General features: G+C 32.6%; 1 protein-coding gene across 5 annotated transcripts; it reads right to left on the minus strand.

Moving 5' to 3' along the window:
* Positions 1 to 14372: 14372 nt before the first annotated feature.
* LOC114291120 (mediator of RNA polymerase II transcription subunit 32) lies at positions 14373 to 18388 on the minus strand. Of its 5 annotated transcripts, none has more exons than XM_082886352.1 (4): positions 18197 to 18345; positions 17241 to 17390; positions 15951 to 16436; positions 14373 to 14679 (listed from the first exon to the last, which is right to left on the minus strand). In XM_082886352.1, the coding sequence occupies exon 3, from the start codon at positions 16386 to 16388 to the stop codon at positions 15951 to 15953; it is 438 nt and encodes a 145-aa protein (XP_082742478.1). In that variant the 5' UTR covers positions 16389 to 16436; positions 17241 to 17390; positions 18197 to 18345; the 3' UTR covers positions 14373 to 14679. The 5 variants fall into 5 exon arrangements, with proteins under 5 accessions (XP_082742478.1, XP_082742479.1, XP_082742481.1 ...); XM_082886353.1 differs by having other exon boundaries at positions 17241 to 17305; positions 18197 to 18303; XM_082886355.1 differs by having other exon boundaries at positions 15934 to 16436; positions 18197 to 18268.
* Between the last annotated feature and the right edge of the window lie 1338 nt (positions 18389 to 19726).

A 19726-nucleotide genomic window follows, 5' to 3' on the forward strand; every position in this document is an offset into this window, starting at 1 on the left:
AAACCTGTTTGAACAAGTATGATTAAATCTGTTCAAAAATTTAAACAGATAAAAAACGGGAAGAGCCCTGTTTGGGTGTACAGTAAAACCGGATCAGTTTATTTCCAGAATTAATTCAAATGTTTTTTTGCCCAAAAAGGTAGGTATTGGATTGAACAAGCCCATCCTCACACCACGCACCCGCGACCAAGCCCAGCCTGACCGAACGGATGGCGACGGCATGCGCATGTGGTGATTTTTTGGTCTAATGGATGTAGCCCATTTTACCCATAACCTCCCTCTCTAAAACATTTGGGTACCCCTTGGGGTACACTCTAAGTTCCAATCCTATGCCTTATAAATCCATTCAAAACTTCCTACCAAACCAATGTGGGACAAACCTTATTCAAACCTTTAAGGATTTTTCACCAAAACTTCATTTTCATGGAGCATACTTTGGCTTCAATTTTCCATTCACTTGGTAATGATTTTGAGCAACCAAATATACCACGTGAATCACAACGCAGCATAGAACACGTTACAACTTTAACTCGCGAAAATCGATGCACGGAATCCACCTAAAAAATAGGCTAAACTTAAAAAAAAATTCTGTTATTAACTCAGAATTTCTAAACCATTTCCAATACCAAGTAGTGTAAAAGAGGTTAATTGCAAAAAAATATCGAACTCAAAACAATGATCTACCATGGTGGCAGTCAAAACTGGAGAGGGTAGGGGATGAAGAGGGTGGCCAAAGCTGGAGATAACGATTGGAAGCTGGTGTTGTAAATGATGTGTCAGGTAAGGATAAGACTTAAATTTGATAAAGTGAGTATAAATTTTAGGAATTGTTTGAGAATATGCGAAGGCCTATTTTTAAAAAATTGGTAAAAAGTGATTTTTTTAGTTTTTAGGCCCCGTTTAGAGACTTACTTTTTTAGTTAAAAAGTTAAAAAAATATCTTTTTAGTTAAAAAGTCAATAATTCATACCAAAAAGTCAAAGATTCCCTTTTCTTTTTACTTTTTGTACATCTTTTCGTAATTAGTCAAAAAGTCATCATAAACATATAAGTTTTTTTTACCTACTTTTTTAGCCAAATAGCCAAAAAGTTACTAAATTAGCCTGTTCCCAAACGAGGCCTTAATTAAGTTTTGGTTTTTTAGATAAATGATTTGGAAAGTTGACAAAAATAGATTTTAGCTTTTTTTTATTAATATTTGTTTATGATATCAAATCATAATAAAATGACTAAATTACCCTCATTTAGTTTAAAATATTTACAATTTTACTCATGTAATACATTTTGACCTATGAGGAGTAGAATTGTAATTTCACCATTGACTAAAAATCAACTTTTCAAACGAATTTTTTTTTCAAAAAAGTTAACTTTTGACTTTTGCTACAAACTAAAAAAAGTGACTAAAAACCAACTTTCCAAAACAAGCCTAAATAAATGAATTTATTTGGATCATATCAACCCTTCTTTTTTTTTTTCTGCTTTTTTTTATTTTTATTTTTATTCTTTTACAATTATTTTGTAAAAAGTTAAAGAATGTACCAAATAAGTAAATCCTAAACAATCTCTTTAGTATTAAATCAGGTGTTCAAAAGAATATTACAAAATTTGAAATTTGTTGGTGGGTCAAAAATTTTTATAAAAAAATAAAAAACATAAATTACAAACATGTTCACTCAAATTTAATAAAAATGTAAATTTTTACATTTTGAAAATTATAAATATCCGTAAGAAGTTATCTTTTAACATTGTTAATAAATACGGCTAACCGTGCTCCAAAAAAAAAAAAAAAAAAAACAAATATAACTAACAAAAAACATATAAAATTATCAAAGATGCTTAAGGTCTCAAAATTTTGAGTAGGGGTGAGCATGGTTCGGATTAGATCGGATTGGGATAAAACCAGGACCAATCCGCTATTTACGGTTCTTGAAAAATTGGAACTAATCCAATCCGTTTAAATCATGGAACTAATCCGAACCAATCTATTTAAATACGGATTGGATCGGTTTAGGACCACGGATTCACATAATTAAATAACAAAAAAATATATATAACACTTTAATTTCATAAAAATATAAACATAGCGCTATATTAGTTCCACAATAGCAACATCTATTTCTATAATAGCGACATACTATGCTAGAATTTAAACAACCATAAGAAAACTGGTTTCACCATAAGTATTTAGACCATTACAAATTAAAATTAAAAACTAACAAACAAAAGTAATAAAAGAAAATATTATACGGTTTTAGGTTTGAGTTTAGATTTTATATAGAATAAGAGAAGATACTATGGGGGAAGATGTATAACAAAAATATATACTATTTGTATACGGTACGGATCGGTTCCAATCCGGAACCGTGAGATTCAATCCGGAACCAATCCGTGTACTACGGATTTTTAATTTTTCAATCCGGAACCGAACCACGGATTCAAAAAATCAATCCAAACCTATCGGATTGGACTGGACTGGATCGGATTACGAATTTCACGGATTCCTTGCTCAGCCCTAATTTTGAGGCTCGAATGTCCCGATGTTTTTTTTTTTTTTTGGGGATTATATTGATTTGATTTTTTTTTTTGCAAGGGTGGTTATATGTAGGAGTGTGTTAAAAAAATAAATATCCTACACTAACTTAGCCTGTGTAGTTTGATAAGGGGAGTGAGTTGGGTTTGATTGATTTGGTGATAAAATTGACTAATCAGTTTTTGTTAATTCATACAGTTTTGTAACTGGTCAGTCAATTTTATCACCAAACCAGTCCAATCCAACTCACTCACCTTATCAAACTACACAAACTGAGTTAGTGTAAGATGCCTAATTTTTTAACACACCCCTACACATAATCAACTTTTTTTAACAAAAAAAATAAAAATAAATAAAATAAAATAGATTCGAGGCATAGCCCGACTGTAAAATTATTACGGGTGAACCAAAAAAAACCTACAAAAGTCATAAATTAGTTCAGACCAAATCAAACGGTGTTGTTTGATTTGATTTTTTTGAATGATGAATTTGGTATAATTTACCATTTAAAACTAAAAATTTTGAGTTAGCATCAAATCCAACTATGTGTAATATAATATAATTTATATAAATTAGATATTTTTGCGTCATATTGCAGTTATCGTACACCTACTGCTATGTCACTCCATCTCCCTGATATTTTTTTGTTGAACAAGAACAACCATCTCCCTGATATTTAGGCATTGAATTTTGCATTGTTGTTCATATATTAGTTGCAAAATTGACTGACTGACAGGCCTGAATATGCATATAAAAAATAAAAGTAAAAAATTGCCTTTGCTGCCCCTCCAAACTCTTTTTTGCTAGTTGAGGATCAAAATCTCAAAAAATAATTCAATTGAAATGTTGTAATGTTTCAATTTCTTATTTAGGCTTGTTTTGAGGTTTGTTTATTTTTTGACTTATTTTCGTTTTTAGTAAAAAAAAATTTAAAAAAAAATTAGATTTCTAGATTTAGCTCAACGGATAAGAAATTTATAATTTAAAAAAAAAATGAAAAGACAAAAATAAGGAATCTTTTTTGGCTTATTTGGGTTTTTTAATTTAATTTTTTTTTGAAATTTTTCAAAAATAACTAGTTTTTAGATTCGTCTCGACAAGATAGACCAAAAATGTAAAAAATTTTGACATAACTTTGAAAAATAAAATCACTAAAGACAAATGACTTTTTTTTGGATTGCCAAAAGACGCCTTAATTTTTCCTATCAAAATATATCAAAATGCATTGAAACTCTACAAAATATATCGAAACAATGAGTTGTTTCAAGTCATGAAAAAAAAACTATTTAACTATACTCGTTTTAATTTTCCTCTTATTGTTAACAGAAATTGTGAAATAAAAAATACATATTAAATTTATTAAGAATTTTGAGAAACTGGATACGAAAAGAGAAGGGATAGAGAGAGAAGAAACATAACAAACATGAGTAAGTCACTTTCTTTCCATCCCAACTACCATTACTAGATTTTTGCATTTTTTTTTTCTTACAGTGGCAAACTTATTCTCCAACAAGTCATTTAAATTATTTGTTTAGGCTCTTCTAATATTCTTAAACCTCAGCATGCTCAATTATTGAAATATTTAAAGTATATTAACTTTTATATTGGTTTCAGTTTTTGTGTCTAAACGTTTTCAAATGTTTTAAATTTTTATATAATTTTGCTTTATGTTTCTGAAATGTTTTAGCAAAATACCCAAATTTTGATTCTTGCCACCAACCGTCAATGCTTCTTTTTGGTCTTCTTGGACAACCCAAATCAAGCATAACGAATAACTATTTTATTTTATTTATTTTTTTAAAAGTAACATTTTTTACGATGGCAAATTTGCTAATGTAAATAATATTAGAAACAAAAAAATTGTCGGTGCAAAAGTATTATTTAATACAACAAAGTGTGTTGACAAAAAATATATATATGTATCTAACTTTGTTCGCATTAGAAATAGCATTTGTGGTTGCACCAAAAGAAAAATGGCAAATTTACTTTCACAAAAGTTTTAGTAATTCTTAGTATTTTTTTACTCTCATTTGTTGCTGTCACGTTGACACATCAAAGTTTGATGTGATCTTTTTAGCCTAGTTATCAATAGAATATTTATGTAAATTCTTCGTCACAACAACTTTAGTTTTTAAGAGTTTTTAAATAAAGTTTCGTTCTAGCCATTACCAAAAATCATTGCACATTGTGTGTACCCAATTGATTATATATATGTGCATGTGTATCTATTAACTTTTTTTTTTTGAACGACAAAAGAGATCTCTATTGATAAGAACATACAAAGTACGAGAATTGTATCAATAAAGAAGAGCTTGGAGCTAGCTCAAGCTCCAAGCTCCAGTTGGTGAGCAACCAACAAACAAAGCTAAAGCAACAAAAGCAACCAACATAACAACCAATAGTAGCAGCCCCAGATGAGCAAAACAGAATGTCACGAAGACTAACACCAAGACAGGCACTAGAACTTCACCGAGTTCATCTCATGATGCTTAAAACCTATTGTGCAATGGAAGTTGCTGATGTGAAGGAAAGATAAAAACAAAACTAACACCAAAACAGGCACGAAAACTTCACCAGAACGTCACCCAAATCATCTTGTGCTGCTTAAAACCACCAAGACAAAACTGTGTTGCCTTCAAATCAAGACAAAGCTGAGTTCCAGAGAAATAACAGTTGCTGATATACCAGTGGAAGTTGCTGCTGTGAAGGAAAAACAAAAACAGAACAACCACAAAACTAGCACCCAAACCAGCGTTGACAGCAACTGAACTTTCTTAATACATAACATACCCCCTAGGCCCTTCCACTTAAGCAATACCTGATTTATGGAATGTTGAAGAGGAAGTCATTAATTGAGAATTGAGACCTCTTGGATGAAGCTTTATACCAGAATGCTAACCTGGTGATAATGAGCTCTTGAAGCTCCTGAAGCTAAGGTTGAGAGTCTTGGAAGAGACACTCAATTTCTGTGTTTCCACAAGGACCAAAGAGCCACCAGAGGTATTGTACTCCAAATCCTCCTTTCTTATGTTCTACGTCAGTACCCTGCCCACCACTGAATCAGTCCTTGTACAAACCCAGGAACCACCCAAACTAACCCCCATCACTGCAACAGCCTAGACCAAACTCTCCACACCATAGGGTAGAAAATTAACACATGTTCAATTGATTCTTGCTGAGCCTTGTAGAAAATACATAGGGTAGATGAGTCCCTACCCAAAATTCCAAGCTGCTATAAAAATACTAATGTTTTAACCTTATTTTTCCATGCAAGCCAACTAAAGAATTGCACTTTGGAAGGGAGATAATTTATCCACACCCTTCTACTGAAGCTGGCATTGCCCTCAAAAGCAAGATTGGTATGATTATAGAAAACAGATACAAGGGACTGGCCTGGATTAACAGCAGACCATATTGCCATATCATTGACCTGCAGATTAAATGCAGGTGCTTCTCATAACATTCCATTGAGTCTGAGTAGCTCTTATTTTTCCCATTCAAATAGGGGTCTCCTAAAAGTACGTGGCCAATAGTAAGAGTTGCCTATGATCTCCACTAGGTCCTTAATTGATCCCTCTTTATCAATAGACAACCGAAATAGTCTTGGGAACTCATCTTTAAGGGAGATATCTCCACACTATTTGTCATGCCAGAACCTTATTCTACAACCATTGCCCACTCTTAATTGTAAGTGGGACATAATACTTGAGTAAAGATACTTTCTGCTCAACCACTGTTACAATATCACTCCAAATTCTAGAGAAGATAATGCCTTTGTTGAGATGTGGTAACCATTTCCCTCCTTGAAATCTGTATTTACTACAGAGGACCCTCTTCTATAATGAATTATGTTTAGAAGCGAATCTCCACCACCATTTGAGAAGCAAGCACACATTCATATCTCTAATTCTTCGTGTGCCTAGCCCACCTTGCTTGATACTTTTAGTTACTTCTGACCATTTCACTAGATGAATTTTCCTCTTCAAATTTGATCCACCCCATAAGAACGAAGCTTGAATTTTATCTATCTCCTTTGCTATTCCTTCAGGTAGTTTGAACAAAGACAAAAAATACACTGGTAGACTAGACAGCACTGCCTTCACCAATGTTAATCTTCCTACAAAAGATAGGAATCTCCTTTTCCAGCCAACAAGTCTCATTTTAAACTTGTCAATAATAGGTTTCCAAGTCTTCTTTCTCCTAGGGCTAGCACCCAAAGGCAAGCCTAGATAATTTAGTGGCAATCTTTGAGTCTTGCAGTTAAATAAGGAGGCAAAATCATGAAGGACCGGATCAGAAAGACCAATCCCACAAAGCACACTTTTATGATAGTTGATTTTAAGCCCTGAAGCTATTTCAAAGCACCTAAGGATCCGTTTCAAACAGAGTACTTCCAATAGCTCAGCTTCACAGAATGGTAAGGAGTCATCTGCAAATTGTAAATGAGAGATCACTACACGATTGGTTCCAACAACAACCCCTTATAGCAATCTCAGTTCTCTAGCTCTCTGCAGAAGTATATTCAGTGCTTCTACGACCAAAATAAAAAGGAAAGGTGATAGGGGATCACCTTGCCTAAGGCCCTTTTGAGGTTTAAACTCCATGGTTAGTGAGCCATTAACAAGGACTGAGAGTCTTGCAGTAGAGACACATTCTTTCATCCATGAAATCCAGTTTGTACCAAACTCAAAATTTGCTAACATTGAGAATAGGAAATCCCAATTAATGGAGTCAAAAGCCTTTTCAAAGTCTAACTTAAGCAACAGTCCTTTTTTGTTAGATTTGGTCCAACTATCCATCACCTCATTTGCAATCAGGATACCATCAAGTATATTACTTTCTCCCAAAAAAGCTGACTGTGTATTTCCAATAATCATGGGCAAGACTCTTTTTAGTCTAGAAGCAAGGACTTTCGAGAGAAGTTTGTAAATTGACCTAACCAAGCTAATATTCAGATTGAAAGCTTTCTCTTTCTTTGGGATGAGAGAGATAAAAGTGCTATTCAGACCTGTAGTTAATCTGCCATTTGCATGAAATTCCTTTATAAAGTTGAGTATTTCCTCCTTAATAACCTCCCAATTTTTTTGGAAAAACATTAGGTTGAATCCATCTGGCCCTGGAGCTTAATTCCCATTATATTCTCTAATAGCTGCCCTTACCTCCACTTCAGTAAATTCTTCTTCAAGCCTATGGAATGAGTCACTGAGCCTTACACTTTTGAAATCCCCAACATGCACTGGTCTGTTCATCCAGTCTTCTTTGAAATGCTTTGAAAAATGGGTCCACACCTCATTCTTAACTTGACTTGGCTCTTCAAAAACTAAGTCTCCTTTTGTGATAGAGTTAAGTGTGTTCCTATTTTGCCTATTGGTGGCCATGACATGGAAGTATCTTGTGTTTCTATCTCCTTTCATATTTGAGTCAAGCCTTGATTTTTGAAACCATTCCCATTCCAACTTCCTGCTCAGCCTCCACATTTCATTTTTGGTCTCTCTTTTCAACTTCAATTCCTCCTTCTCCCAAGGCCTGGATTCAGCTATCAGATCCAGCTTATTAAGTTCATATTCAGACTCTTGGAGTTTGGATGCTACATTACCAGACATCTCTTTTACTCCATTTTTTCAATGCCAGCTTCAGATTATACAGTTTTCTGTGTAAAACAAAACCAGCAGTCCCAAAACACTGAGATTCTTGCCAAGTTTTTCCCACAAAAGAAGCAAAGTTAGGATGCAAAAGCCAAGCATTCAAAAACTTGAAAGGTTTAGACCCCCAATTCGTCTCATCCTCCAGGAGCACAATTGGGCAGTGATCAAATGCAATTCTTGTGTTTCTATCTATTAAAATGACTAATTTTATGGTACACACACCCTTTAACTCAACGTGGTCAATAATAACACAAAAAAATCATTAGTTTTATGTAATGTTAATTACATTTTTGAATAATGAAAGAAAAAACGTCATGCAAACTAGTGATAAATTTTTCTTCATTACTAATGCGCATGTAGTAATGAACTTTTGGAAATTGAAATAGAACTCACTGCAATAATATGATAAGTATTACAATAGTTAGTAAAGAAAAATAATATAAAATATTTTTGTTTAGATAGCATTACTCATAATGAAATAAGAGTTGTCACGCTAAACGTATAGGAAGGTGAGACAATTTTTTTTAAAATAGGAAAATATTTTACTAACTGATATGTCATGCATTAATGAAATTTTGAAATCAGAAACAGGAATGACTTCAATAATATGATAGGTCCCACATTAATAAGTAAAGAAAATTTTGACAAATTTATGAATTTATATATTATTACTAAAAAAATATGAAATGTATTCTCAATTTTGTTTCTTTCATGTGGGAGTTATCTATTAATTTTACATATATGGCAATATCTCAATTTCATAGGATATATAGTTCCAAAGTCTTGACATGTTTTAGTCATCTTCTAATGGTAAATTTCACATTTCTCATATTAGAAAGCAAAATGTTTTTCATTTTTAATATTGTTTTTTGTCACATGGAAAGATGGTAGAAGTCAATAGGGTTAGATTAAAATAAGTTGATACCACTCTATTAACTCGAACCTAAGACCACAGCATACACCGATTTTTTTTTCTTAACTTTCCTACTTTTCCACTTCATAGTGAAGGAATAAAGCAGGTATTAATTGTGAATGTAAGCTTCTTCTTCTTTTTTTTAAGATGGTTGATTTAGGATAAAGAAATGTTCACTATTTCCCATTGCCAATTTGTCATGCCTAGTGTGAGGAGTGGTTCTAAAATATTCCTTCTGCCCAAATAGTCCTCCACTTGATCCTCATTTTGATGCCTGAAACAATAAACATTTCAGTCGGGGGTGCCAGAATTAACACTCCGACAGGTAAGTTAGCTCATGTATGAGAAGGGGTGCGTCAATAGTGAGAGAGAAAGTTTTTGTGGGTTTATAATGCATACCTTTCTTGTTCAACTCTACTTCCTTTTATAGTTATTTGATGTAGATATTTCTTACGTAACTTGACTTGTTTGTCATCATTACTTGAATATCAAGGCCTAGTTTCCTACTACACATTCGGAAAGGGACAACCTGAGCCCACTATAGCTCTCGACACCGATATAAGCTGATTCTATCGACATACCTCTTGATCGGCGAATGTGCTATATGGTGTTAAGATCTCGACAAACCCAATGGGCCTGATTGGGTTTGGGCTTTAGGATGGATGGGCTTAGATGTCTTGTTTGCCAATTGTGCAGAAAAATTCCTCGGCTCACACACCTAGTTTGACAAGAAAGGAATTTAGCAATTGAGCGAAGTTATACCAATAAAAAAAAAATACATAAAATAATGTGACATATTTATATCCCTTCATTTCAAACAAAAAAATCTGTCAAAATGATTTATTATTTTGAATATATTATTGTCACGTTATGTAGTGCGTGTTTTTTTCCATGTAAAAATTTTATTTGTAAATTATTTTCTTTTTAAATTTGAAGTATAAAGACAAATATACCAAACCCATGTCCTTTTTTAAAGCAAACCAAAGGAAGACAAAGTCCCATTTCATACCCCACACATACTCACACACTCTCTCTCTCCCCTCCCTAGTTAAATGAATGCAAGAGAGAAGATGGACTAATACATAAACAAAGTACATTAGTGGAAAGGAATTAAAATTTTCTTTTTGTAATACTAATATGGCGAGAAATATATTAAACTGGCCACTTATCTTTTTCTTAACAGGTTTTAAACTCAAAACCTCTACAATTGAGGTACTAATACTACTAATTAAATATTACTTGACATATCGACAAAAAGAATTTAGTTAATGGTACAAACATTTAGGCAATAAAAAATCTTTGTCAAGCAAGGCAAAGAATGCAAAACTTTGCCATGGCATGGGAATCCAAAGGGTAAATTGTCCTTGGAACAACTAGCTAGTGCCCATGACCAATTGTTTGCCACCAAAATATGATCCACATAACCACTCTAGGTCATGGTTCCCAATCTATTTTGGAAGGTACACTTATTTTTCCCACAAATTTATAGCCTTCAATGAGAATGAGATCATGAATACTTTGTCTCATCAATTGATAACATGGATAATTTGATGCGTGCACCTACTAACTACCATGTCGCATGGGTTTGTAATTAATTATTAATTGAGTGAAGTGACAAAAAGCAAATTAAGTGGATGAACACAGACACTAAGCTAGCCAATGCATTGTTAGAAGAAAACCCATCCATAGTATTGAATCTTAGGAATTTTTGTCTCTATGTAATCATATCTAATTATGTCTTGAGGCAGAAAAATGTAGGGGAATTATAAATCAATAGAAAATAGGGAAAATAATTAAAAATTCATGAAGGCATAAACAAATTCAAGTGAGAGATGTGTTCTAGACTATAACTTTTGCTTACACCATAGAACTATTTGGCCTTTCATTACTTTGTAATTGTTCATTCTATTTTTCACTTAATCGTAATTCTCACAAAAGCTTAGGAAGATTGTAGCATTTGAATGTTAACATTGTCATTCATGACTTTTGGATGAAATAATGTGCCTATTTTGTGTATACATCATAAGTAGAGAGAATATGAAAATATTGAAAATTTCAATGTATTTTTAAACATTCCTAAATAATTTTAATTTTTTTTTTTAATATTTTCACACATAATTATATACTTTTTACTATGTATATCAAAACTAATAATTACTGCTTAAACTAATAATCTCGACCTAACTAACAGGCTTTATTTTATATAAGCTGGCCCACGAACCAAAATTGTAGGCCTAAGCCCTGCCCAATTGTGGGTTGAGCTAACGAGCGACTTCTTACGGGTTCCATGGACTGATTTGCAGGTTTAACCCAATGAACTAAGATTAATGCTTATATTTTTGGATTTCCTCCCTTTCTTTTTCATATTTTTTGTTGGGTGGACCAAAAAGGGTGCCTCTCATAGGCCGATTGACGGGCCAAGCTTCAAACCCTAGGCCTACTGCAAATCTCATTCAAGTTGAGTAAAAATCTATCGGTCCTCGTGAGTCTAGAATAGACCACAGGTCTTTGGATCAAATGATAACCGGAATATAACACACAATATATGCAGTCTTCTATTCTATATGTTATTTTCTAGTGTTGCCATAAGTCATAGTCACAACAAGGTATCAAGTCGCCATTTCACAAGATCAAGTCCACATCCCATGCCAGTTTTTTGACAGTGTTTTTGGAACACACAAACAATAATTTGAATCCATAGATTATAAGTTTATTGATTACCTTAACATTCTAAGCGAAGTTGTTAACCAAGAATTTGGCATGACATAAACCAATATTATATTACAAGTCTGATTTATATGAGCAACAAGTCATCTTCAGATGTGCTAATTAACCATACAAAACAGCTAAGCCATTGCCAAATTATTATTATTATTATTATTATTATTATTATTATTATTATTTTGTCACAATACAATAATGAATCCCAGCTAAGGTCCTTGAATAATGCCAAGACTATCTCCCAATTTATTAAACAAATAGGAGCATCTTTCTTGGATGAAAAGTATTTTATATAACGGTTACATCATTTTAATATATTCTATTCTGTTGCAAGTAAGTGGAATTCATTTTTATGAGATCCACATATTTGTGAGAGTTTGGGAGTAATACATTAGCATGACACAAAATACCACCTCCTTTATCAATAAATGCACTAAAATATCTGCCTAAGTTAAAATTTGACAATATTTTTCTAAAAATCATCCCTAATCAAGTGATTATTTAGTAGTTCTAAAACACCATGTAACATTGTTTACATAGGACTCTAAACCAATCACGTAATAGAAAATTTTACGGTGGAACATGACTTGCATTTAGTATATATTATTGTTTTTCATTGCTCAGGGATACCATATAGACAGGGACGGAACTAGGAGAAGACTATGGGAGGCCATGGCTCCCAGTTTCTGTGAAAAATATGGTTTGTCATAGTATTTTAAAAATATATTTCATTTTATACATAAAATGACCCCAATATAAAAAAATATATATCTCATTTTTCTCTTACCTTGCGCTCTCTTTTTATTTTGTACCAAAAAAACTTTATCCTATTAGAAATTACTTCTGTAGTATTCGAATTTTTTTTGTGTATATACATAATTTATATATCATATTGTACATACATGCGTGCATATGTATATAGTACAAAAAATTTATTTGTCTTTTGGTCCCTCCGGTGATGAAATTCCGGTTCCGTCCCTGCATATAGATAATGTCATATTGTATTTCAGGAGTATCTAATAATTTTTTCCTATTAGTCTACAATTTCTCTTGTCAAATTTAGCAGCATGAGAAAAATTTGTACTAAATTTGACACAAAATTTAACAATTAATTATCCACAGTTGACAAAGCTTTTTTTTTTCCCTCTCATAATGGACTGACAATGACATTTCATTTGACACTTTGTTAGGAAATTTAAATTTTAAAAAAAATAATAAAAGAAAGATTATTTGCACCATTAGAATAGAATTGTCAAATTAAAATATTTTTAACACTATAAGATACTAAAATTTAATTTTTGACATTACTATTTTGAGATTAACCCTTTGAGATCTTCCAAGTTTCTAAAATATTCTTGAAATTGTAAAGAGAATTTGTCTCTTAATAAATAATTGCATGACAACCTAAAGTTTTAGCATTATTGTGTCTCCACCATGTCTCCCTCAAAACTTATATTATATGTTTAAAATATTTAAAATATATATATATATATAGAAGAAAAAAAAAATGAAAAACCTTTACATTTGTGTACGTATAAAACTTGATTCTAGCCCTACCTTATTTAATTTTACACAAAAAAAAAGCATGTGCCTCTTTGTTGAAGCAAAAAATTTGAGATAACAAAAATGTTGTCTTAAAAGTTGTCATCAATATTGATTTTTTTTTTATTATATATATTTTAAAGTGAGGTGAACCCTACTTGATTTGTGTTTTGATAATAATTTTTATAATCTTATTTTCATGGTACATAAAAGAGCTGGTATTGAAATATGTGTCCCAAACCCAACTTCAATTTGAGGCAGTTATTCATTTGCTCGCCACAAAAACCATACCCCAAATTTGCAATTAAAAACAAAGGAAGGAGAGGTGTGTTGTATGTGGATCAAAAAAAATTTAGAACACCAAAAAAATATAATTTTAAAATTGATTAAAGATTTTTATATAAATAAAATTAAAAAAAAATGGTAAAACCGCCAAACAAAGCAATATTATCATTAAAATCTCTCATTTTTACTTTGATTTGTTTGGATGGTAGATGATTATGACAATCCAATGATCAATAACCTAACAATTGCACCATTGGCTTCAAAATATTGGGATTAGAAAAAAAACAGAAGAAGACCCTTTCTAAACCCTTCAAAATAATGGTATCCATAATTTTGATAAACCAGTTGAGCTGCATTTCCTGACCTCTTAAAACTGTCACCACTACATTAGCCCCATTTAGTGTAATTGTTAAAACAAATTATAAATTATAACTTAATAGATTATACATTATGACTTTAATCAGAAGTTGTTAATCTGTTTGATGTAGTTGTTGAATTATAGATTTAAATTGCTAAGTAATATTTGTTAATAAGCTGTGAAATAACTTTTTTAATTAACTTTTATTTTTTGTTATTCACTACTTGTGTACATTTCTCATAAAAGATAATAATAATAATAATCTATAATCCATTTCAGTCTTTTTCTATTTTTAAAAAAATAAAAAAATCTAAGAGTATAACCGTAAATTAACATGTCCACAGCAGAAATTGATAATCAAAAGTAAGGGGTGAGCAGTTTCTCAGAATCAGCTTTTTTGAGTTAAAATAAATTGTTAGAATCAGAAGTTGTTTGAAATAAGTTTAACAAAACAATCCAAAATAACTTTTCGAAAGCTAAAAGTTATAAATTGGCTCAAAAAAACTCCCATTATACATCAGTTTATCTTCAACAATTAAAACAAACAAAATGACTGAACTCAACTGTCTGTTAAGCTCAAAAGATGGGACTCGCAAGCTTAAGTTTACGTGGGACCTACAACCTTCATTTTACAGACCATCCATGAACAATTCCCCCAGCATCCTCTTGCCCTGGAAACAGATATCTGCACAATATGACATGCATCAAATCAAAAAACCGAACAAAAAAAATGCAGTTAAAATTTACCCAGAAAAAAGGAGAAAATTTTTCATGTATGCAGCAGGAGTTTACTAGAATCACAATATGTCACATTTGGTATGATGATTGTCAATGCTTGTAGCAAAACCACAAAACACCATAGCAGCTTGGTAAGAATACTGACAGCCAATTTGTGGAAACACAAAGAAAAAGAAACTGGGGAAGAAGAAATTGAATGGTGGATAATCTGATAGATCTTCAATAGGAAACAAACACACCAGCTGGTGTGTTTATTTATTTAATTAATTTGCTTTTCACTGGACACCCATGTGCCATGGACACACGTGTCCAAATTCAGAAACAACTAGGGACAGGGTGAGTCAAATTGTAACTACATACAGCCATTTGATCGATCGATCGATCTTGCTCTAAATCAAACAAAGAAGAGACGATCTCAAGGAGAAGAGAAGTGTTGATCTTGCCGCCCTAAATCACTGGTCATCAATTGATTCCACCACAAAGAGCAACAATCTCCAAGGTACTTAGTCGACAATCTCAATGAGGGATGATTCCATCATGATCACACCCAGTGTTGACCAAGGGCCAGACCCAGACAACATCAACAAGTGACTATCTTAAAGATACTTAATCTCTCCCCATGTCTGTGTTCATACCCGTGCTTCTTACGTTAAAGCACTCAAATCCAAATCCACTACACACTCCCAGCACCCCTCATTTATAAGCCCAATAATGGGTCATGACAGTGGGTAATAGCATTTTAAAACCAATATCTAATGAGCCTGGTTGACCTTTTCACCATATACGTAAAGAGGTTGAAAACAAAAAGGGAAATTAGAATAGGCAAAAAAAGTATATTGTGAATGATAAAATTAACAATACAGTGGATCAGCACTTTAAATCATAGCACCATGAAAATCAAATAGTAAGAAAACCCCAACACAAACAATAACCATAAAAAGGCATGCAAGCAACGTAAGAAAGATCTTAAAAAAATATGTAATGGATAACGCAGCACGCCAGAGTTAAACAGAAAATTAGAAACATCAAGAAATTCAGAAACAAGCAATAGCAGTTAACCCTTGTTCACTTAAAAATTAAATGCACTTTGACAATGCAAGTGTTTGCACAAAATGTATGGTCATGACTCGTAACTATAATATCTTGCAATGATGCAATAAAAATATCATCTACTTCCAAAAAGATCTAGAACAAAGATGACCTTAATTGTCTGTATACCTATTGAGCTGCATCCTCAGAAAATCTAGCATCAAAAGGTGCAGAAGGATGGGGATGCGATGAACCTCCAGCAGTTCCAGAACCCTGCTGAAGTTCAATCACCAGCCACCGGACCGCTTTACTCATCTGTTCCAACCTAACTGCACTGATAGGCGGAAGACCAGTTGTGACAGCCTGCCCTGGCTTTCCAGTCACCGAGCCAGTGGCTTCATCAACCAGGCACTCCGACCCTACCCTTTGCTTCACAGACTCCACGAACTCTTCCGCTTGATCACAAGCCACTCTGAACAGTTCTTGACACTGCTTAAAGTTTTCTAGAGCAGCAACAGTAACTGCTGTTTTCTGGCCACCGGAACTCTCCTTAGCTTCAAGCACGCCAGCTGCTGCAGCAACAAACTCCTGGTATGCATTATTTAAAGCATCTACAATGTTGTCCATCTTGGGAGCCTTTACCTTCAAAGTGATCTTTAACAAACCGTTGAAACCCTATAAGAAAAATTAGAAAATAATATACACAAATGATGCATAAATGTAATTAACAATAAGTTTCTACTCTCTATTTCTTCTTCTTCTTCATTTTTTCTTTGTGCCAGTGACAAAGGGTAAAAGGGTAGTAAACAATGCAAGGGCTTTGAATGATAAGAAATGAGCTGTATCTGAGTCATTTTGGTTGAGAAAGAGTGATCCTTAGTGAAGAGCATGCTAATGCATTTGCCAAACTAGGATAGGCGAAAAGAAAGGATGGTGATCTCTCCTTGTTTGAATAATTTAGGAGAGATATGAAGAGAAAATAGTGGGTTATTCTATCCTCTTGTTTGGGAAACAAATGTGAGAAAAGAAAATAAAAGAAAGCTTTATAATGTGACTTAGAGCATCCACAGTGGGCTGCCATTGCCAAATTTTGGCAACAGTTGGCAAAAACAGGTCTCCAGTGGCATGCTATATTGGCTGCCAAATTATAGCAACACCAAAGCTTGTGCCAAATTTAGCATAAGCTTTGGCGATGCCAAATCTGCCAGATCATCATCCCCGACTGTTTTCCTTCCCTCCTTCCCTCCCTCCCTCATCCTTTCCCAACAAAAACTCCCCCAAACAGAAAATAATATTTTTTAACAATTCACCAAAAAGACAAACAAACTAAAAACAACCACAACAATAATCAAGCAATTTCAAACATATTTCAACCAATATCAAACAAATTTCAAGCAATCTCAACTAATCTCAAGCAGTTTGAATCAACTTTTAAGCAATTCTCCATCATTAGAAAGACAATTTTAGAAAAATAAATACCTAGACTTCAAGATGCGTGGAGGATTTCAGACGATTTCAAGAATCTCAAGCTTCGTCTTGTTCATCTGCTTGTTTTGTCAGGGTTTAGAGAGAGATAAAACAAAGGGAAGAGAGAGGCAGGGACAATCATCAAGATATAGATGGAGGGATCTGCGCGAGAGATATAGAGAGGCAGGGATGATCGGGTGGAGATAGAGATGGAGAGAGAGCAAAGATGGAAGATAACAGAGAGAGAGAGAGAGAGAGAGAGAGAGAAGGATATGAGCACTTTTTCTGCACCAAATTAAGATCTAAAAGAACACATACGCACTTCCAAAAGGATTTAGTTCCTTGACAAATATAGCAACCCTTTTCATAGCATTATCTCTTCTTTTCTCTCTTACTCGTTTATGCTCTGTTTGGTTTTAGAATTTGTTGAGGGAAAAAGAGAAAGAAAGCGAAAAGGGAAGGAAAATGAAAAAAATGATCTAAATTCTTTGCTTTTGTTTGGTTGGACTAAGAAAATGAGAAGAAAACAAATAGACATTCCTAAAAAACAATTTAAAAAATCATATTTTTGTTTGGTTACCCACATAAAATTGAACAAGTACAAGCAAATTTCCCTCAACAAATCTCAGATTCAAACAATGCATTAAGGCAACAAAAACTTAGTTAATTAATCAACAACACACAAAAGCACTGAGAACCCATGTAAAACCCTAAGCCCAATTTCGAATACAACAACCGAAATGCGTATACAGACAGATGCAGAATTCAAACGAGTACAAATCAAAAGTTAAAAGATCAAAATTTGAATCGAGTAAATCATTTCTAACCAACTGAATTGCTATAAGAGATTGTAAAACACTGAAAGATAGCACAATAACCATGATTAAGTGATGATTGGGGATAAGCATACGATTATTATCAAATTCAAAGTCACAAAAGAATGGAATCACAAGAGAAGATACACATGCCTTTGAACTGGTATTGATCGAAGCAGAGCTTGAGTTCGAGGCAATCAGAGAGAGAGAGAGAGAGAGAGAGAGAAGGGGGGGTTTTTTATTTTTTATTTTTTGGGTTCAAAAAGTACTAATTGATAGAAAGTGGGTGTAAAATAATATTTGTTAACAACTGAGAGGATGTTAATGTAATTAAACCTTTTTTTTTTTTGGGACAAGGTTTCAAGTGGCTCCGTTTGGGAAGATGGTTTATGGACTTTTTTGGTTATTTTATTCATAAAAGATAAAATAGACTATTTTAACTACAACAAATAAAACATCATATTTAACTCGTAATCATTACACTATTCTCTCACAAAAAAACTAAAAAAGTCAAAAAGTCAAAAAACTCTTCTCAAATCAAGCTTTTTAGCCTAGGTAAAAAAAACCAAAAAACTAACCCACTTCCCAAACGAAGCCATGTATCAAACAACCTATCAAATATTTTATCAAATTTCTTATATGAGGTGAGATTCACACAAATTTATATGTGTGTGAATCACACACCCATATAAAAAGTTTGATAAAAATATTTGATAAAATATTTAAAATTCTTAACATAACTCTGGTTGCATTTCTGAAGAGATCTTAAGAGGTTCCACTATTGTCAGACACCAAGAAGATGACAACATTTATTTGAAGAAGGCAACATTTATTTATATTTCGTTTAGAATATAAAGTTGGCTTTTTAATTTTTCAATAATATTAGGTGGTTTAAATTTTCTTGGCTCGAATGATTTGAATGTCTTAAAATGACATTTTTTTAGTGTAAAATGACGTCGTTTTGACATATTTGAACTATTTGGGCCACATAAATTCAGGTCACCAAACATTTTTTTTAATTTTTTTTTTGATTTTTTAGTTATTTGAATTTAGATTAAAATAATATTGATTGGGATGAGTTTTTTAATTTTTATAATAGAATAAAATAATTATAGATTAATGTGACAACTTTTAATTTAAGGATAAAAATCTTTTTGTGATTATTTTAATTCAATCCAACCCTACCCTACCCTACATCCCAAACGAGTGTTTAGAGACGTTAGGGAGTTTGAGCAGCATTTATTTAGCTTAGATGGTAACATTTAGATTTGTTTTGAAAAGATAGTTAAAAATTAACTTTTTAAATTTTTTTAAAAAATATAAGAGATAATGTGATTCAAAATAAACAAAAAATTAACTTTTAACAGTATTGCCAAAAGTAGACTTATTTAGAAGCGTTAGGAGTAGAGGTGCAATTTGGGCGGGCTCAATCCGAGCAATCCGAACCTAACTTGAATTTTTTTAAGATTTAGACAAGATATTTTCAAATTCAGTACGGGCTTTGACAAAAGTTCAGAAGCCCGAATTAAATTTAGACGGGTTTGGGCAAAAACGTCAAACAATCCGAGCAACTCGAAACCTAAATTATACATATATAGATATATAAAAATATTAATATACATATAAATTATTAGTCATTACATGATATTAAAATAATTTAAGTTATTAAATTATATTGAATAT

This window comes from Camellia sinensis, chromosome 9, assembly GCF_055761805.1.
Source record: "Camellia sinensis isolate YWXY chromosome 9, ASM5576180v1, whole genome shotgun sequence".
Taxonomy (NCBI): domain Eukaryota; kingdom Viridiplantae; phylum Streptophyta; class Magnoliopsida; order Ericales; family Theaceae; genus Camellia; species Camellia sinensis.